General features: G+C 49.9%; 1 protein-coding gene across 1 annotated transcript in view; it reads right to left on the bottom strand.

The window, feature by feature from the left end:
• LOC101529893 (protoheme IX farnesyltransferase, mitochondrial) overlaps positions 1–21,670 on the bottom strand; it is a 130,669-nt gene that overhangs the window by 30,696 nt on the left and 78,303 nt on the right. The window contains exon 5 of the mRNA XM_004594883.2: positions 3,438–3,508. Coding sequence (XP_004594940.2) covers positions 3,438–3,508 — 71 coding nt within the window. The remainder of the gene's footprint in view (positions 1–3,437; positions 3,509–21,670) is intronic.

Below are 21,670 nucleotides of genomic sequence, written 5' to 3' on the forward strand. Positions count from 1 at the left end.
CACTGTAAGACTCTGCATTTACAAAAGCAATCTGCAGAGCGGGCTGATTCGTGCCCGAGTGTGAGTTCCTGACATATCACCCCGAAGCAGCTCCAAGCCCAAATCACTCCTCATGGAAAACACTCACAGTTATGACATTTTTGGCTGAAATGTCCAACAAGATAAAGAAAATGTAAAGATACTGAGTGATATTTACAGCAAAGGCATTTAAAGGGGTCCGTACTAGATTGTATAACCGCAGCTGGCTTAAATATATTTTGCATCCCATTTATTTTGTTTTAAACAGCCTTAACAATGATGAGATGCTGTGGGCGTCCCTGTCATGACCTCGGCGTCAGGTGGTACTGGAGATGTGAGGGAGGGCGTCGCTGGCAGTGCTCCTGGGCTGAGAGTGGGAATGCAGCCTGTGCTGGTCCAAGCCACCTGCTCCTCGGCATCACACCGTGTGGCTGAGCATCCCTCACATCCCTGATCCTAGTCACCACCTGAGGTGTACACAACACTGACACCTCCTGCCCTCCTTTCACTGCCTGGCACCCAGTTCCATGTGTGCATGTATTTATTTGAGAGGCAGAGTGACAGAGAGAGAAAGAGAGAGAGAGAGAGAGAGAACAAGTTCTTCCATCTGCTGGTTCATCTCCTGAATGGCCACGACAACCAGGGCTAGGTGAGGCTGAGGATGGGGGCGTGGAATCCATGCACATTTTCCATGTCGGTGGCTGGTACTCAGGCCACCACCTGCTACCTTCCCAGGCTCGTTAGCAGGAAGCTGGACTGGAAGCGTAGCATGTATCAGCCACTCTGATACGGACGTCACTGCCCAAAATGACAGCTCAACTCAGTGTGGACCTAGGTTCTCTCTCTGCGCCTCTGGCCTATAATGTTGGCCCCAGAACAGGCTGCTAACTACTTCAAGGCTATGCATTCTAAATGGTCTCCCTGGGAACTGTTGGCAGTTCTGTCCAGGGAAGCCTTGGCGACCTGCTGTTTGCTTCCCTCTACGGAAGTCACTGAGGACATTCCGTGACCATCAGCACCCGGTCGGTCCTCCTGAAGTGGCGTTTCCTTTTCGTTACGTGTTGTTGACAGACCCGTGAGTGAACCTGAGTTGCGCCACTTGTCCGTGACAAATTCTACGTTTGCTCCCCTGAACGTCGGGGGCGACTAAAGAGGACCTGCCTCGGGGGGAGACTGTGAGAACAGAATCTGCACGGAAGGCTTGGCGCGAGTGTGTAGCTGGGATCCCCCCAGGGACGTGTAAGGATCCTCACTGCGACACAGCTGTGACCCCAGCCAGAGACGCAGGTGAAACTTACACTCTGAACATCGTAACTGTGAATCTGAAGGCTTTTTTCTTAGCATTTCACCTTTAATCCCATATTCCATTTCCCATAACCCTGACATCCATATCCCTCTATCACTATCTAGTCTTAAGGATACCTCTAAATCTTTTCTGGAATAAAAGTAAACAAGCAAAATAAAACCACTGTGTTCCGTGGCAGCAGCTACTTGGCCACCAGGTTTTTCTGGAAGACAGGACAATATCCTTAGGGCGTTTCCCTGGGGCCTTAAACACCCACAGAATGCTTGGTCTGCAGACCTGCCCCTTTCCTTAAAAGGAGGATGTTACTCCTACTCCTCAGAAGCAAATTTTGTTCATGTAAACAAAAATGTCCAAAAAAAAAAAAATGCAATCCTTCGGTCAATCACTTCTCCCAAATGTGTGTCTGTATAGATTGGAGAGGTCCCAGTCGGGGTGTAAGGGCTAAACAGAATTTAGCAGCCCAAGACTTTCCCAGGCTTATGAGTCATGTGCCCACAAACGATGACGGGGCCCACTTCACATGGGCCCCTAAAGTAAGCCCGTGGAGCTGTGCCGATCGCGGAGGCATTCCAGCCCCAGTCAAATGGAGCAGGGAGGACCAAGAACGCCTTTTTGAAATAACATTTGGATTTAAAAGACCCACAGCTGCTAGGAGCACAAAACCAGTCAAAACTGAGAAATAAGTTTAAATGGCTACTCGGTGAAAACTTTAAACTACACTCCTATGACGTCACATTTAAAAACTATCTTTGTAGCAGATAAATACGACATTAAAATCATGACAGAGACTAACGGGACACGGTCAAAGTTCGCAGTTTTGAAAGTAGGGGGCCCTATCCATTGGACTCCTTTTTCTAAAATAAATGTGGGTACACCTGTCCCTTCATCCACTTAAAGACGATACACGGCTTTGCATACACTTGAGAAACTTAAGAAAAAAGTATCAGAGAAGAAGCTGTTGTCCGATTCTAATGGCCTTTACAACAAATGCAGCAGCAGTATTTTACATGCATTAGAAATTGAATGTGTTGGGCCCGGCGTGGTGGCCTAGTGGCTAACAGTCCTCACCTTGAATGCGCTGGATCCCTTATGGGCGCTGGTTCTAATCCTGGCAGCCCTGCTTCCCATCCAGCTCCCTGCTTGTGGCCTGGGAAAGCAGTCAAGGATGGCCCAAAGCCTTGAGACCCTGCACCCCCTTGGGAGACCCAGGAGAGCTCCTGGCTCCCCGCTTTGGATCGGCTTAGCTCCGGCCGTTGAGGTCACTTGGGGAGTGAATCATTGGATGGAAGATGTTTCTCTCTGTCTCTCTGTATATCTGATTTTGCAATAAAAATAAATAAATCTTAAAAAAAAAAAGAGATCTCCCATCAAAAAAAAAAAAAAGAAATTGAAAGTGTCAAAACAATCTAATGTTTCCACTTGCTTGTATGGAGCTTGAATCTACCCGGAGCTGCCCTTGTTTCCTTGGTATCTTATGTGGTGGGTGTGATTATTTGATCTCTAAGTGGTTCCCTCATACATGCTAAGCTCTGACTGTGAACACTCAGGATAAGCCAATTGGCCCTTTTTATTCTTCTAGGCTCATAACTAGATTAAAAAAAAAATTCTAAAATGCCAGTTTAGGGGTCTCCAGGAAGTTAATTATTAACCATTAGTGACATTAAAATATTTATATGCCTTTTAGTTCTGCTTAATTGAATTTGGTGGAAAGGACGGTAATGGAGGCAGGGCTTTTCTGAGCATACAACAGCTTAACTGGTTAATCTGAAAAAATGGGATTTTGGACGTAGCTTTCTTCTGAGGCCCTTATGTATGGGTCTTCAAACCCTAGGTGCATGGGGTGCCACCATCAAGCACCGCAAGTGAAATAGAGACCATGGCTCCCCCCAGATCACACAGACCTAACATCCAAGTGATTCTCACTATCGAAGCCCCAAGTCTTGGGTGTATCTGAAGTGCTCGGTAGCGCATGTTGGTTAGAAGGGAGACACGCAGCGAACGGCCACCAGTGGGGTCCTTGGCAGGTGCGAAGGCAAAGTTCTGGGACCTGACGAGGAGGGACAAGCAGACGCAGGCTCTCTAAAGCAGAGGGAATTCACAGACGTGACTTTACCTGATCTGCCCACGGACCAGAGGCCTGTTCTTCGTTCGATTCATGTTGGAGTCAAACGGCACCTCAAAAAACTGTCAAGAGTGAAAGGAGACAAAAAAAAAAAATTAGGTAGATAGTGTGAAGCAACTCTCTGGCTGCAGGGCTGAAAAGTTTTCCACAGTGAACTTCATTTCACTTTGGATGGGATAAATTAATACTTTGGCCCTTTTTGGAGAAAAAACCCAAAAAACAAACAAACAAACAAAACCCAAAACCACTATGCATTGTCAGGAATCCCTATCCACCTTGAAAACCCCTTGCTAAATAGTTACATTCCTTGGGGCCACAGTTTCAGGGTTTAAAGTCCCAGAATCCTACACATAGGATCCCAAAGCCCGTGACTCACCCACAAGCCAGGCAGCCCTGGGAACGGGCTCCTGAGGCCAGGCTCTGTGATTGCGGCCTCCTGGGGAGTCCTGCTGAGGGTGGCCACCTTGTTCTCCCTGGGACACTCGGAGTTGACCTCCGTCACACTCAAAGCGCCCCAGCTTGGACAACGGCCTGGCCTGGTCACCTTGCTCGTAAAGTACAGCTTTCACTGGTTAGCTACTAAAGGACAAAGCCAGGGGCATTATGAAGAATTCATTTTCCAAATCTTCAACTGTATGTTCTTAAACTGGCTAGCAATTGCTCTTGTCATGTCACAGTGGCCCAAACTCAGATCGGGTCGTTTATTGGAAAGCACCTCTCGCTACATTAGGAGAGGGAGGGAGAATTCAGGAGAAGTGCTAAGCTGGTATTTCCCCGGCTATGTTCCCAGCAATCCAACCCGATGGTCACATTGTGTTAGTGATGACAAAGTTTCTGGAAATTCCAAAGTGAAGAAATCCAACATTACTCAGGCACAGTTTCCCAAAGGCTTGACCATGGAACCTTTTCTTATGAAAAACATGTTTAAGAGATTGCAGAAATATCTGATCTGATTATATTCCAGGGACAGGGCTCATTTCCTGCACAGGTCTGCATAAATCATGGCTCACTGTGTAATTCCATGTACTTAGTAAGTTCACCAGTGCTAAGAAGACAATCTAGAAATAAGTGACATTGTATCTCATACTTTATAAGTGACCTAGAAGTATCTACTAGGAAGTGTTAATCAATGTTTACTTATTTGAGAGAGAGAGAGAATGTCCCAAACTCAGGGTTACTCCCTGAATGCCTGCAAAAGCTGGGGTTCGGTCAAGTCACAGCCAGGACATGGGAATTCTACTCACATCTCCAACATGTGCAGCAGAGCCCCCAGTACACTAGCTCTTACCCACTGCCCGTCTCGGGGTGCACAAGGGCGGGGAGCTTGAAGGGAGACCCGAGTCCAGACTTGGAACCAGGGATCCTGATAGGGGATACAAGTGTCCCAAAGTGCAGCTGAACTGCTCTACTGGACACTCACCTTACTCAATATCACAAATGAACAAAAAACTTTTCTGAACTATTTGAGAAATGTTATGCTACCAGACTGCTTTTGGTTTCAATTTTTAAAAAATGTTTTTAATAGGGCCCAGTGCGGTAGCCTAGCAGCTAAAGTCCTCTCCTTGCACGCACCGGGATCCCATATGGCTGCCAGTTCTGATCCTGGTGGCCCCGCTTCCCATCCAGTTCCCTGCTTGTGTCCAGGGAAAGCAGTCGAGGACGGCCCAAAGCCTTGGGACCCTGTATCCACTTGGGAGACCTGGAAGAGCCTCCAGGCTCCTGGCTTTGGATTGGTGCAGCTCCAGCCATGGTGGCCACTTGGGTAGTGAATCATCAGATGGAAGACCTTTCTCTCTGTCTCTCCTCCTCTCTGTACATCTGACTTTACAATAAAAATGAATAAATAGCTCTTCAGAAAAAATGTTTTTACTAGTCCCAACCTTCCAATATGACTACATGTATTTTTTTCTCCTTGCTTTTGGGCTCTTGAATTCCCTTTCAGTTCTCCGCGTGGTTGTTTATGGTGAAGATTCCCCATCACTTACAGGAAGTACTCACAAGCCCTGGTCCCTCGCACCTTTTTGTTGAGCCAGTTACAGCTCATTTAGCCAGTGGGCAGGATAGCTGGAATTCTCAGACCTTTACAATCATACCGCACAGCGATAACAGCCACTGTGATGACGTTAAGAGGGTACCTGTTGTATCTAAGCATTGTAGAAATTCTTCTGTAAGGGGCTAATCGCCTCACTTCACTTCCTGTAAGGGGCTTCACTCCTCTTCCTATAAGGGGGTGACCGCCTCGCCTCACTTGCTCCTAACTGGAGTCCTGGGGCAGGGATCATTCCCTGGACTTGCGTGTGTCACAAGCGACAGCGGCAGTTGTCGCTTCTGCTTTTCACCCATTGCAGAGCATTCCATCGGTCTGGTATGTCATCAAATCAACCCCATGCAGCCGGAGGTCAGGGGGCTTCTACCATTCTGTATTCCATTCTTGAGCACTTAGCTGTGTATATGTGCACGTGTTTCTCCAGGACCAATCCCGAGGACCAGCCTCCTTTGGCTTAGCAGCCTTCTTCTAACCCTACACTGTTCTCCCAACGCGTCTCTTCAGGCTCATTATCCACCCAAGTCGATACAAGGACCTCGGTATCTACTGTGTGTCACGCAGCAGCGCCACCAAGTCAGATACACTCAGCACCTTCAAGAAATGCTTACTTTACAGCAAGGGGACACAAATCACAGTGCGTGGGCCCACCCAATCTGCACAGGCTTTTTGTTTTTTTGTAATTTTGTTTGGATTTCTTTTTGTTAAAAGGTTGGAAAAACAGAACACTGATAGTCTGTGATACTAGTTCTGGTATTCCGTGATATTAGCTATGGGGAGGTCAAATCTGGTGCCCATACAAGGGTGTTATTGGACTCGGTGAGGTCTGCTTGTTTGCGTATCGCCAGGGCTGTTGCAACAGGCACCGTGTGCCCCCAAGGCCTTAAGTGTTTACTGGGTGGCTTTCCGCAGAAGAAGTCTGCCAACCTCTAATCCATCAGAAAGACTGAGCTATGAGAACCTGGTTAATTACAAGAACAAGTACATGACAGTAAGCGAGAGACATGCAGAGGATTATGGGAGCCCAGGGAACAGGCTCTGAGCCCAGGTGAGCAGGCAAGAAAGGGCAGGAGAACCTTCCAGCAAGCATTCCCCCACTGGGGATTAGTGACTCAGCAAGAGCTAAATGCCTAAGAAAACAGCAGAGGGAGGAGCGTTCCAGACACTAAAGGGAAACATGGGGGTTGGTGCTGTGACATCCCAAGGAAAGGCCACTGCTTGCAATGCTGGCATCCCATCTGGCCACCAGTTCAAGTCCTGGCTGCTCCACTTCGGATGCAGCTCCCTGCTACCAACTGACCCAGCCCTAGCAATCACAGCCACTGAGTGGATGGAAGAGCTTCCCCCTCTTCTGTTTTGGGAGCGTGCCTTTCAAATCAATAAAACCTATTAAGAAACAAAAAGAAGCCCAAAGGCAGAAACGGGAAGCAGAGAAACTTGAACACATGTTTGAGTAGCTGGAGATACAGCATACTATTAACGTCAGGAGGGCAGACTTTATGGTTTGAGAAGTCAAGGTTAAGTGCTAGATTTCCCATTTTAGTAACTAGGTAATTTGTATTTTTAAAAAAGGACCTGGCGCAGTAGCTTAGTAGTTAAAGTCTTCATCTTACCCATGTTAGAATCCCATATGGGTGCCATTCCTAATCCTGGCTGTCCCACTTCCCATCCAGCTCTCTGCCTGTGGCCAGGGAGGGCAGTCAAGGATGGTCCAATGCCTTGGGACCCTGCAACCGTGTGGGAGAACAGGAGAAGCTTCTGACTCCTGGCTTTGGGTCAGCTCAGCTGTTGCGGCCACTTGGGGAATGAATCAGCGGGTGGATGATCTTCCTTTCCAATAAAAAAATAAATAGGCCAGAGGCGAGCCGAGGGCTGCGGGAGAGGACGTCTAGCTCGGATCCCGAACCCAGTCCGCCATGTGCCCATGGCTCATGGCGGGCTGGGCCCGGACATGCCTGGGTGCGGCCTGCTTCCTTCTGGGGTGAGTACGCCGAGGGGGGAGGCCTCCGTGACTGGGCATGTCCGGGACCCACCCAACACCCTCATTGGGTGGTGGGTGAACGGGATTGGGGAGGGGCGCAACCTCGGGCCTGCAGGATTTAACTTCCGGCTGCCAGAGGCGAGCCGAGGGCTGCGGGAGAGGACGTCTAGCTCGGATCCCGAACCCAGTCCGCCATGTGCCCATGGCTCATGGCGGGCTGGGCCCGGACATGCCTGGGTGCGGCCTGCTTCCTTCTGGGGTGAGTACGCCGAGGGGGGAGGCCTCCGTGACTGGGCATGTCCGGGACCCACCCAACACCCTCATTGGGTGGTGGGTGAACGGGATTGGGGAGGGGCGCAACCTCGGGCCTGCAGGATTTAACTTCCGGCTGCCAGAGGCGAGCCGAGGGCTGCGGGAGAGGACGTCTAGCTCGGATCCCGAACCCAGTCCGCCATGTGCCCATGGCTCATGGCGGGCTGGGCCCGGACATGCCTGGGTGCGGCCTGCTTCCTTCTGGGGTGAGTACGCCGAGGGGGGAGGCCTCCGTGACTGGGCATGTCCGGGACCCACCCAACACCCTCATTGGGTGGTGGGTGAACGGGATTGGGGAGGGGCGCAACCTCGGGCCTGCAGGATTTAACTTCCGGCTGCCAGAGGCGAGCCGAGGGCTGCGGGAGAGGACGTCTAGCTCGGATCCCGAACCCAGTCCGCCATGTGCCCATGGCTCATGGCGGGCTGGGCCCGGACATGCCTGGGTGCGGCCTGCTTCCTTCTGGGGTGAGTACGCCGAGGGGGGAGGCCTCCGTGACTGGGCATGTCCGGGACCCACCCAACACCCTCATTGGGTGGTGGGTGAACGGGATTGGGGAGGGGCGCAACCTCGGGCCTGCAGGATTTAACTTCCGGCTGCCAGAGGCGAGCCGAGGGCTGCGGGAGAGGACGTCTAGCTCGGATCCCGAACCCAGTCCGCCATGTGCCCATGGCTCATGGCGGGCTGGGCCCGGACATGCCTGGGTGCGGCCTGCTTCCTTCTGGGGTGAGTACGCCGAGGGGGGAGGCCTCCGTGACTGGGCATGTCCGGGACCCACCCAACACCCTCATTGGGTGGTGGGTGAACGGGATTGGGGAGGGGCGCAACCTCGGGCCTGCAGGATTTAACTTCCGGCTGCCAGAGGCGAGCCGAGGGCTGCGGGAGAGGACGTCTAGCTCGGATCCCGAACCCAGTCCGCCATGTGCCCATGGCTCATGGCGGGCTGGGCCCGGACATGCCTGGGTGCGGCCTGCTTCCTTCTGGGGTGAGTACGCCGAGGGGGGAGGCCTCCGTGACTGGGCATGTCCGGGACCCACCCAACACCCTCATTGGGTGGTGGGTGAACGGGATTGGGGAGGGGCGCAACCTCGGGCCTGCAGGATTTAACTTCCGGCTGCCAGAGGCGAGCCGAGGGCTGCGGGAGAGGACGTCTAGCTCGGATCCCGAACCCAGTCCGCCATGTGCCCATGGCTCATGGCGGGCTGGGCCCGGACATGCCTGGGTGCGGCCTGCTTCCTTCTGGGGTGAGTACGCCGAGGGGGGAGGCCTCCGTGACTGGGCATGTCCGGGACCCACCCAACACCCTCATTGGGTGGTGGGTGAACGGGATTGGGGAGGGGCGCAACCTCGGGCCTGCAGGATTTAACTTCCGGCTGCCAGAGGCGAGCCGAGGGCTGCGGGAGAGGACGTCTAGCTCGGATCCCGAACCCAGTCCGCCATGTGCCCATGGCTCATGGCGGGCTGGGCCCGGACATGCCTGGGTGCGGCCTGCTTCCTTCTGGGGTGAGTACGCCGAGGGGGGAGGCCTCCGTGACTGGGCATGTCCGGGACCCACCCAACACCCTCATTGGGTGGTGGGTGAACGGGATTGGGGAGGGGCGCAACCTCGGGCCTGCAGGATTTAACTTCCGGCTGCCAGAGGCGAGCCGAGGGCTGCGGGAGAGGACGTCTAGCTCGGATCCCGAACCCAGTCCGCCATGTGCCCATGGCTCATGGCGGGCTGGGCCCGGACATGCCTGGGTGCGGCCTGCTTCCTTCTGGGGTGAGTACGCCGAGGGGGGAGGCCTCCGTGACTGGGCATGTCCGGGACCCACCCAACACCCTCATTGGGTGGTGGGTGAACGGGATTGGGGAGGGGCGCAACCTCGGGCCTGCAGGATTTAACTTCCGGCTGCCAGAGGCGAGCCGAGGGCTGCGGGAGAGGACGTCTAGCTCGGATCCCGAACCCAGTCCGCCATGTGCCCATGGCTCATGGCGGGCTGGGCCCGGACATGCCTGGGTGCGGCCTGCTTCCTTCTGGGGTGAGTACGCCGAGGGGGGAGGCCTCCGTGACTGGGCATGTCCGGGACCCACCCAACACCCTCATTGGGTGGTGGGTGAACGGGATTGGGGAGGGGCGCAACCTCGGGCCTGCAGGATTTAACTTCCGGCTGCCAGAGGCGAGCCGAGGGCTGCGGGAGAGGACGTCTAGCTCGGATCCCGAACCCAGTCCGCCATGTGCCCATGGCTCATGGCGGGCTGGGCCCGGACATGCCTGGGTGCGGCCTGCTTCCTTCTGGGGTGAGTACGCCGAGGGGGGAGGCCTCCGTGACTGGGCATGTCCGGGACCCACCCAACACCCTCATTGGGTGGTGGGTGAACGGGATTGGGGAGGGGCGCAACCTCGGGCCTGCAGGATTTAACTTCCGGCTGCCAGAGGCGAGCCGAGGGCTGCGGGAGAGGACGTCTAGCTCGGATCCCGAACCCAGTCCGCCATGTGCCCATGGCTCATGGCGGGCTGGGCCCGGACATGCCTGGGTGCGGCCTGCTTCCTTCTGGGGTGAGTACGCCGAGGGGGGAGGCCTCCGTGACTGGGCATGTCCGGGACCCACCCAACACCCTCATTGGGTGGTGGGTGAACGGGATTGGGGAGGGGCGCAACCTCGGGCCTGCAGGATTTAACTTCCGGCTGCCAGAGGCGAGCCGAGGGCTGCGGGAGAGGACGTCTAGCTCGGATCCCGAACCCAGTCCGCCATGTGCCCATGGCTCATGGCGGGCTGGGCCCGGGCGGCCAGTGCGCCATTTGGCGCCAGGCTGTGCCTACTGGCCGCCCGGCCGGGGAGCTCTGGGGTATTGGACATCTGAATCGCTGCTGAGATAGCTCTAGAGTGACCCCATTGTTTCTGGGATCTGAGTCAATCCTAAAGATTCCCAATGCCAGTAACTCTTCCTTTGAAGAACTTCCAATCCCTCAATAATGCTGAGCTTTGAACACCTATCAAGTAAAAGATAAGCTCCGGCTTATGTAGCAGGCTGGCACCTAATGGTCCTCGGAGCAACCACGTGCAGGTGCGTGATTTACAGCTAGGAACGGTCCCAATCTGGGAAGCCACAGCTGGGATGAGGTTCCCACCAAGGGGTGTATGTGCTGGAATGGGGGCTGCGTTCTATCTAGGAAACAGTTGCAGTCACCCGAGGCACTAGTGTGGGCTGGGATTGGATGCACCAGGCCGGTTCAGATCCCAGCACCATCTGGTGTTATGGAGAAACAGGGTAGATGTGGGACTGACTAGGCTGGGTCTCAATCCCCTTCTGAGCCATGTGTGAGCTGTATGTGGGTATGGACGAGCCATGGCTGGGCTGAAACATCCAACAACAAGAGTCAGAATGGGGTGAAAGCCAGCCAGGAAAAGCCACTGTTCCTGCTAGGACAGGAGGTGAACTGAGTAGGGTTGGCTCAAGAACCCCCTGGCAAGCGCAAAATCTGGCATTGGGAGGGGTTCTGATGGAGGAGCCTGGGCAACTCCTCTGGCAGGACACAGTTCCCTGCAGGTAAGCGCGAGAAGCATGATTGGAAACAGCCCAGAATAGGCCATGGAAAGTTTCCCACTGGCATGCATTCGGCATGGGTCAGGAGCAGGCCAGGCTGAATCAGTTCATGTCATCCTCTGGCAAATCCGATCACCAGAACAGAGTGTGGAATGGGCCAGGTTTGGTTGCGACAAAACCAGTACACATTCTGGAACGCCAGGGCGTGGTTGCCTGTACTGGATATGAATGCAACACCCATCCAGCACACGTGAGATCCAGGAAGGGAGGGGCAGAGCTGGTGGGGGGGTTAAGGGGCTGGTCCCCTCGCTGGACAACCACTCCCACTGGAGAGTGTTGGCTGGGATAGAGACAGACACGACTAAGCAAGGCTACAACACCTGTGCGCTGCATGTGGACAAGATCAGGGCCACAGCATCAGCTGGCAGAAGCTGGCACTGGGGACTAATTCTATCGAGTCAAATCACAGGACCACCTAAAGAGTGCATAAACCGGGACAGAGAGACCTGGGAGGGAAAAAGTGGGTTCCCCCTTCTTGGGTCACTATTCCCGTGGGAGGGCATGAAAACTAGGACGGGGGCTGGGATGGCTAGACAGAGGCACTCAACAACATCTGTGAGGGCTGGATGGTTGAGTCGATTAGATAGAACTAAGCTTTAATACCCATTGACAAGTACCAGAGCCAAATGGGATGGGGGACAGACTGGTCTTCTGCTACACAAATTGGCAAACCAGGGTAGGGGGCAGGCTTGGTGGGGGTTATTGTGGGTCGCCCCGACTAGGCTGCAGCTCCCACTGGTTGATGTAAGGGCCGAACCAGACTGGACTGCAACACCCATTGGTTCCACTGCAACTCGGGACTGAAAACAGAACCAACACAGCAATTGCAACCACCAGCTGATCAGGGTGATGGACTGTGCCGGGCCCTGTGCTTGCTAGAACATACAAGAATCTGGTCTGGGAATACCTCAAAGTATCTTTGGAGATCTCCCCACTTGAACTGCTGGACTCAGAATTCTAACCAAGAAAAGACAGAAGACAGAATAGGACAATCATTCATCTCAGCTACATGTTGGCAGCGAAATATGGGACAAATGGAGACTTCATGATGAACCATATCAATCAGTGGACCACCTCATCGAGCGAAACTGGCAGTGACTCATAACTGGAGAACTATTAACTCCACTTGAGCACATATCTCAGAGCATGCCCCACATATGGGACTTGGGGTGGGCGGGAAACCGGGTGGGGCTTCTCCCTCAATACCCCCTTTTACCTCAGATACATGATGGAAACAATATGGACATAATAGCATTGCCCACCTCCCTATCCCCCTGAACCTTTTTTTTTTTTTTTTTTTTTTTTTCCTTTTTTTTTCCTTCTCTTTCTTGATTTTCCTTCAACTATAGTTAACTATGTAAAGATTGTCAACAACAATACAATAAAATGGATTATATAAAAAAAAAAAAAAAAAAAAAATAAATAAATAAAACTCTTAAAAAAAAATCACTTTTCTGAGGTGTCGGAGGAGGATAGCAATATACCAACTTGTAAAGATGGCGTAAGGCCCAATTAAGATGATGCCCCCAAAGCACGGGCGTGACATGCAGAAAGTGCTTAACAAGGACCTGTTTCCTATCAGTGTTGGTACATGACTGGGAGCTGGGAGGAAGCTCCAGAGGCCCAGAGGGAGTCAGTCACGGGGAGCCCGTGCTGTGACCCCTGCTGGGGACAGGGAGGGGAACCAGCATCTCCCACCACCCCATAACACAAAGGGCCTTGGCCAGGTGTAGACCCCACCCTGTCTCCGCTCTCCTGCTTTTCCATGAAACCATTATGTGTGCAACCAACATTCATTTTGCAATTTTACCTGATCGCTGTTTCTCTTCATCTGTATGTTTTAACATAATAATAATAATAATAATAATAATAATAATAATAAAACTTCATGTGTTTCAAATGGAACTCAACAAAATTTGTCCAAATATCAGGTACCTCTTCCAAGTTCTTGGCCCAAGTTTAAAAAAAAAAACAAAACAAACCTTCACACCACTTCGCTCTGATTCCTTCCACTGACTGGCTAACTCCATTCAACTCATCACCAAGTTCTGATGACTTGGGCTCTTTGGGATTGATACGCCGTCTTAAATTTATCCTTCCTGGTTCTTTCTGCAGTAGCCACAATGATGGATTCATAATAAAACTATCTGCTCCAAAAAACGGAGTGAACGTGTTGCTCCTAACGGCCCAAAGAGGGCTGAAAGTTCAGACTAAATCGCACTGTTGAGAAGCCATCCTTACTGTAGCCCCAGAACGTCCAACCTTTTCACCCTGTCACTCACTGCCTTCTGAACACAGTCAGCTGCCCAAGGAGTTGGAGGCTTAGCCAGTTGCTGATTCAGAGACTGGAAGACATATTTTGGGTATGGAGGCTTAATTTTCTCCGCAGCAAATAATAATTCTCTTATCTGTAGGAGTTACTAGGGAGATTCACAAACAACCCAACACACGCTGATGCATTATAACACATCCAGGAGAGTTTCTGCTCAGTTTTCACCTGTGTCTGCACCTGGGGATGAGACTGACATTTCCCGAATCTTCTAACGCTGATTTGGACGAGCATGAACGCAGCATCACAATCAACAAACGCACCTTGCACGCTGCAAGCTTTGCTTTGCCACACTGTTTTCTTCCACTCCACCCATCCCTCCTGTCCTCAGGCTGTCACTGAGCCATTCTTTGTTTCCGCAGTATTTGCATTTCCTGTAGCTTTATGTAAATGGAATCATACAGCAGGTACTGTCATTGTCTGGATTTTTTTCATCCTACTGCTTGATGTATCATCAGTCTGTTCCTTTAAGTTAAGTAGCATCATAATTTGTGTATCTATCTACTTGGTGATGAGTATCCCAGCTTTTTAAAAAGACGTATTTATTTGTTATTTATTTGAAAGGCAGAGCTACAGAGCGTTTTCTATCCCTTGGTCTACTCCCTGAATGGTTACAATGGCTGGGGCTGTGCCAGGCTGAACGTGCAGCCTGTGGGTGCAGGTGACCAAACACTTGGATCACCTTTTGCTTCCCTCCTATGCCATTAGCAGGGAGCCAGATCAGAAGTGGAGTAGCCAGTTTAACCAGCCATGCCTCAATGCTGGCCTCTAAGCTCTTTTATTTTTTTTTAATAGTTATGGTTGGATTAAAACCACAACGACATTTATTTGTTTGAAAGGCAGAGTGACAGAGAAAGATGGAGAGAAAGAAAGGTAACTTCCCTCCACTGGCTTACTCCCTAGATGGCTGCAATGGCTGGCTTTGGGCCATCGTCTGCATCCTGCCCCCGGGTGCATCAGCAGGGAGCTGGACCACTAATGGAGCAGCTGGGACTCAAGCTGGAGCTCTGATACAGGATGCCAGTGTGGCAATCACAGCTTAGGCCCTGTCTCCAGTTATCACCATTACCAGAAACAGAAGCAAGCAAAGATGCTATGAATGTCTGTGTCTGAGTCTCAGTCAAGGAGGACATGTGCTTTTCATTCTCAGAGGTGAACCGAACCGTACATACACATTTCGACTACTTATGGAACTGTCACACCACTTCACAAAGTGCTTGGCCCCTTAGACATCAACCTGAGTTCCAGTTGCATACCTGTCAGGAACCATACTTTGGGTCAGGGTCTGCCAAGGACACAGAGAATATGGAATGGCCCTTAGAGGGAGGTAGCTATAAATACCAACTACAACTCTGTGAATAACTGCAGAAGTGAGGAAGAAAGTAGTTAGGAGTGTATATTTGCATATATCTGAATGTGTATGTAGATACACACACATCTTTAAACTAAATTTTCTGTTCTTTTATTCCTACCATCTAGTAAGATATGTTAAGAGCATTTCGTCACACATTTCAGGGTTTCAGTTACACGATAAAAAGGAACACAGAGAGAGATGAATAAAGGAGATTTTAAATCTTTTCTGGGGAGTACTAGTGGCTTGTGTCATTGTGTTTGGTATGAATGTGATTCCCTTATTAAACTTCATCTAGAGACGAGGGCCAGGCTGTCCCAGGTGAGCTGTGTTACCCAGCTAATCTACAACTACGGTGCCCAAGATCCCCCTTCCGGCTGAGTTCTACATTAGGGAGAGCTGAGACTGAAGCGTGCATGAGCCATGGAAGGGGGAAATGAAGCAGCAGCTCTGGGCACGACTGGGATGCTGGTGCGGAACTCCAGGATGGCAGCTCCCACAGTTACGGATCTGTTGTTGGCCTGGAGAAAGTGGGGGATCGACCAGGAGCTTCTCCAGCTCCTGGCAGGCCTCCTCGGGATCTTCCACCTCCTCTGCAGCTTGGGCCGTGTGTGTGTGCTGCTCCTTAGTGCAATGCTCTGGCTCTTCCGCAGCCACGAGCAGCATTCGGAGTCGGGGACCAGGCTGCACCAAGAGACAGGGATGAGGTTCGGTGTGTTTTCACGGGCTTTGGTGAGCCCTTATGGGTTCCTGGTGTTTCTCGCTCTCCTCTGCTTTCCTGAAAGACAGCTGGCCTTGAATTAGCAGGCCTGTACAAGCTGCTTCATTCCCTAGACAGTGTGGGGTCTACATCTCTACAATACATCCCTGAAATTGCTCTCAGTGGTCCCAGAATTTTCATCAAACTCTGATTGACAGAGGTTGCCTCTTTTCCTTTCAACAGGAACCACCACTTAAAAGTATTTACCTTTTTAACATATTCCTCTTATCTAACTATCTAAATGGCAGGCTTCCTGAGGTAAGTGGATTTATAATTCATTTCATGTTTCAGAGACATGGTATCCATGAAGTGCAAGCAGACACTCAATAAATAATTTATTAAATGAACCATCAGTGCAAATAAACATGCTTATGTGCACAGACTGCATTATACTCATTTGAAAATGATATATAATTTATGTGTTAAAAATTCCTTGTTTCCAATGTCTATACTTTGCAGAATTAGGTGGAGTTACACATTATATTTAAAGGTTCTAGCTGAAATGTTCACATTTCTTCCTCTTTTTATTTTAGATAGTTTATTTATTTGAAAAGCAGAATGACACAGAGAGTCACACACACACACACACACACACACACACACACACACACACTCTCTCTCTCTCTCTTTTCATCCACTGGATCACTCCTCTAATGGCTTCAATGGCCAGAGCAGTGCTGGTCCAAAGCCGGGAGCCAGGAGCTTCTCTGAGTTACCCATGTGGGTGGCAGGGGCCCAGGCACTCAGGCCGTCTTCCGCTGCTTTCTCAGGCACATTAGCAGGGAGCTGGATAGGAAGCGGAACAGCCATGAGTTCCAGGATGCTTAAATCAGATGTTAGCATCCCAAGTGAAGGTTTTACATATTGCAACAACACAGGTCCCCACATTCCTTCTTCTTGATACTCAAATGTATTCTGCAAGTATTTGAAATCATCTTTCCCTCCTGACCCAGAATATGTACTATTAATTTGCCTTCATGACAATGAAAAGGATTCTCACAAAATCATATGCTTTAGATATTTGTAATGTGTTATCTCACAGAATGCAGAAATTTGTCCCCAGACCGCTTTGTGCACAGTCAGGTGTGTGTGTGTGTGTGTGTGTGTGTGTGTACGCACACCTGCGGGCACTCAGTTCAGGACTTCCAATGAGTCACTTCATCTGGCTGAAACAAAGATCTCGTTCGTGTATCTGGCATGTCAGCCATTCAAAGATGGGAACTGAGGTCTAGAACCTAGCAGCTGAACTCCAGGCTGCCTGGTCTCGGCAGCAGCACTGCTTCCCACGAATGCCTAAATGTATTAGGACAAGCAACATCTGGGCAGAACTGCCGTGCTAGCCAAGACTTTCGGTTTACTTCAGGGAGAGCTCAAAGCTTCTTCCCAGCACTGAAGGATCGAAGCTCGTTATGTTACTCGATTCTGCTTTTCTGCATTTTCTAGAATGCCTTTCAGACAGGTTTGCTACTTTGCTTTGGATAGTTATACCACACTTCCAAGGCATAAACCACAGTATATTTAGAAGCTTAGTTATTTTAGAATAGAAACAGTTATTTCGGAATACATGTGTCTGAAGGATATTAATACAAACTAAGTATTTACGTCAATTTTCATCTCATAATCAGGTTGGAATTATCTTTAGCAGTTCAGTCTGATAAGGCAGTAAATAGATACTTATTTCTACCCATAGGCACATGAAGACACAGGGCACTGTTCTGTTAATGGGAAACAAAATCTATTAGACACCTATAGATCATATGAGCTCTTCTATCATACTGTGTTTTACATTAACACATAATTGTTGCTAATCCAAACCGTTAACGCTCAGGTACAAAACATATTGATCCTTCTACCAGACAATAAATACTTAATGATACTATTGGACTTTGTGAACTAAAATGACCCGGGTACCCTAAGCAACTCAGTTAAAGAGAGAAATCTCCTATTCCTACTGTGATTAATTCTATCCTATGCAAAAAGCCAACATATTCTACAGAGGTCTGTAGGCAGGCTCAGAAAATATCGGATTCGATAACAAGCTACAGCTTTCTATTTTCAGCAAGGAGAGCAACATTCTTTAGCAGACTCAATAGAAAAACAAATAGGTGAGCCTCCTGGGAGTTTGTTTTTCCATCCATCTTCTCCAGGCTGTCAACAAGTGTTTGTCATTCCAGTGTGGCTCCCAGCTTCCAAGGCTCGAGATAATATCTCGATCAATCTTGGGCCAAGTTAAAAGGCCAAGTTGGAAAAGTAGGGTTAAGGAAGGCAAGGGGAGGAGGCACCTCCTCCAGCAGGGGTCTGCATACCATTACTTTCGGTTTACAAATCAGTTAAGGTACCCACCCAGTCATTACTCTTTCCTTGTTACCCACCAGCTATTGCCTTACACTCAGAACAAGCAAATTAAGACTCCTTTGTCCCGATTCTCAACCCCAAAGGTGGTATTTGAAACAAAGAATGTGTGTGTGTGCGCGCGCGCGCTCTGGCATTCATCAGAAGTGACTTTTCACCCAAGGTGGTGGTGGCTGGGGCAAGGTTCTCAGGTCATTCAAACCCTCTCCCATTAACCTGGATGTTAAGGCTTCTTCCTGGAGGGGAAAAAACCAAAAAGGCTTAAAATGCCACCCAGGGCTTTTTAGAGGTAAACAGGTAAATCCTATAAGGGAGGGAGGGAATTGGCTTGGTTGCTTAAAAAAAAAAACAAAAAAAAGAAAGGAGTCACTGACTAATGAGCTGATCCTCTTCTCTTGCCAAACAGTCTCAATTTGTAAACAGAGTATCTGCTGTACTTGTTGGTAGAAGATTTGGTCTGACCTATTATGTTACTTTTTTTGTGTTCCTTAGTTACCTGTTAGATTAAAACAGAAAAAGGGTAATAAAAAAACTCTACTTGAAACAAAAGTGGACAAGCTCCTTTTTAAGTTAGTTATGCTGATCTAATCTAGTGCCAAATTGACACTATTGGAGGCTTACAGCTAATTAGAACCTCCATTCTCCCCACCCCGGAAGGCGTTATGGCCATTGGTCCTGGGCCCTTCACAAACACAGGCATCTCCCCCACGCGCCCCGCTCGCCCCACTGAGGCTCCCAGTGACATCTACAGCCAGTACCGATCCTCTTAACTGGCGATTATTCACGCGAGAGTTCATGTTATCTTTCCACATGCAAATCTGATCAGCTAAGCTTTCAGCAGAAAACTTCTACAGGACAGTACTCCATCCAAGAAACGCACGGGGTGGCTCCATCTGCCCAGCTTTTCCGAGAGTGCGCTCACCTCTTGGGAACGATCAGCAAGCCACCTTCTCGACCTTGCATCTTTCCTTCCGTGCTCTGCTGGAAGCACTCCCGACCACCCTTCAGTTCCTCAGGGACAGCATGGTTCAGTCCTCCAGGTACCTGTTGCTGCCCCTGCTCCCTGCTCTGCCATGAGGTCCCGTTCTTCACTGAGCCTGTGCCTGAGCAGCAGAGCTATGCTGGGAAGGACACCCACCAGGACAAGTACAACCAAGTCCAAAGGGGCTCTTCTCATTCGTTCGGAGATCTTAGCCCTGAGGTCCGCACGGCAGCTCCCCCTCATGAGGCGGATCTCACGTTTGGTCCACTCTCAACACACAGCAAGGCTTTCTACTTGCCCGGCACTGGAGTCCTATAACACAACCCCGGCTCCTGCACAACCCCCCTGCCTTTCTTCTTCTTACTCCCCCAACCCTTTTCTCACTTAATCTGACTGACCGAAGGAGAGTGGCCTCCACTGGGGCGGGTAATCCTGTCCCTTTTCACCTTCTAGGAAATGTATCCTATCAATGATCTCTTTGGCATATTTAGCATGCATCTGTATATCTGCCTTTCCAATAAAAATAAATAAATCTTAAAAAAAAAAACCAGTTAATTCTGAAGGCCAGGTTTGGAGAGCAAGAAATTTATGTGTGAAAAGCCCACTAACGCTTATGAATAGACCGTTTAGATAAAAAATGAAAAGAAAAAAAAAAGCATCTTTCAAAGCAGAGCATTCAAGATAACACACAATTTGGGCCCAGCATGGTAACCTAGCGGCTAAAGTCCTCGCCTTGCACGCACTGGGATCCCATATGGCAGCCGTTCTAATCTCAGAGGCCCCGCTTCCCATCCAGCTCCTTGCTTGTGGCCTGGGAAAGCAGTTGAGGATGGTCCAAAGCCTTGGGACCCTGCACCCGTGTGGGAGACCTGAAAGAGTCTCTTGGCTCCTGGCTTTGGATGAGCTCAGCAGCGGCTGTTGCGGTCACTTGGGGAGTGAATCAGTGGATGTAAGATCTTCCTCTCTGTCTCTCCTCCTCTCTGTTTATCTGACTTTCCAATTAAAAAAAATAAAATAAATCTTAAAAAAAAAAGTAACACAACTTTGCTTCAACTAGTGCTACTTCATAATTTAACATGGACACCAGAATCTCATAATTAAAGATCCTTGCAGACACCCTTCAAAGCTGTAACGCAAAATAAGCGTGCCTACTGACAACATTAACAATGACAATGTGACAACACTTCTGATTCAGTTCCTTCAAAATCCTCTTTAAAGTTTAAATGTGATCACTGAAACAAAATGACCATTTTTTAAAAGGTGATGATTAAGTCAAGTCATCTTTTGGACACAGTAGAAGACTGATAGCAACACTGGAAGAAAAAAAAAAGTTAGACCACATGCCCAGCAATAAAGCTGGCAAATCTACAAAGGTTCAGTTGCTGTTATACATCTGGCCCGATGGGGTGGGGGTGGAGGCTACAGAAATCATTAAGCAATCCGAGAACTCCCAAACAAAGAAACTGTAAAACGCCGAACTATAAAGCCAAGGAAACACATCTAATCCCTCGGGAGCTGCAGTATGCATTTCAGTCGCGTTCTCCCTTCCCTCAGAAGGGCACGGCGATACACCAAAACCTGCAGTGACACAATATCTCCAGTGTACACATGTGGGCACAAAGCCAGCTTGCTGCGGCACTCCTGACACCTGTTGGTTTAATCACTGGCAGAAGCGCGCCCCTCCACAACAGGCAGAAAGCGAGGCGAGCGGGGGTGGGTGGGCAGGATGCGGCAGGAGAAGGCCGTGAGGGTTGGGAAACACACACCTTCGCTCTGCCTGTTGGAGCCTACGACGTACACCTTTGCACTTGATCTCAGCCAAGTGGCCGAGGAGCGATGATCACGCGCACGGCTGAAAGACAGCCAAGGCTACTGTCTGCAGATTTTCAATAGCAGCTGGAATGATGAATACAATTCTGCTGAGAAGATCCCTGCTGGCATTTCAGATCCCGTACAACTACAGTGGGGAAGGATGGGGGCTTCCTTAGGAGACACTGGCTTTCTAACAGCACTCTACCTAAGCAAAGTGACCTGTCCTGGCAGCCCTGTTCCCCTCTTTCCTCTGAGAGCAGAGATGCTGTGAGGAGGACGGGGAGGCTGGCCTGGAGGAACCATAAGTGATTCTAACACACTGCAACAGTAGTAAAATGACTATGTTGCCCAGTTCCCCATAAGCCTACACTATTTTGTTACAGATGCCCTGAGCATCTTTTTAAATAATTTCACGACTCCTCATGTCTAAAGAGTATATATTTTCAAGCAAGCATATTAACAAAATGTATTTCTTTATGAATTTAAGGGATGAAAACGGCAATACTTCTGACGGCTTTTAAAAACTGTTTCTGTTTCTAGATTCCCAATGCTACCCTTTCAGCTTGATTATTGTCAACGACTTAATTCCGTGCCTGTTGCGTTCAGAACACACAAATCTAAGTGCAGGGCTGGACCACTCATGTGACAGTTTGGAATGTACGATGCCTTTGCCGAAGGATGTAAAACAACTCAACGTTTCATAGCGAGATCTTGG

The sequence above is a fragment of the Ochotona princeps genome, chromosome 17 (assembly GCF_030435755.1).
Source record: "Ochotona princeps isolate mOchPri1 chromosome 17, mOchPri1.hap1, whole genome shotgun sequence".
Classification (NCBI taxonomy): Eukaryota; Metazoa; Chordata; class Mammalia; order Lagomorpha; family Ochotonidae; genus Ochotona; species Ochotona princeps.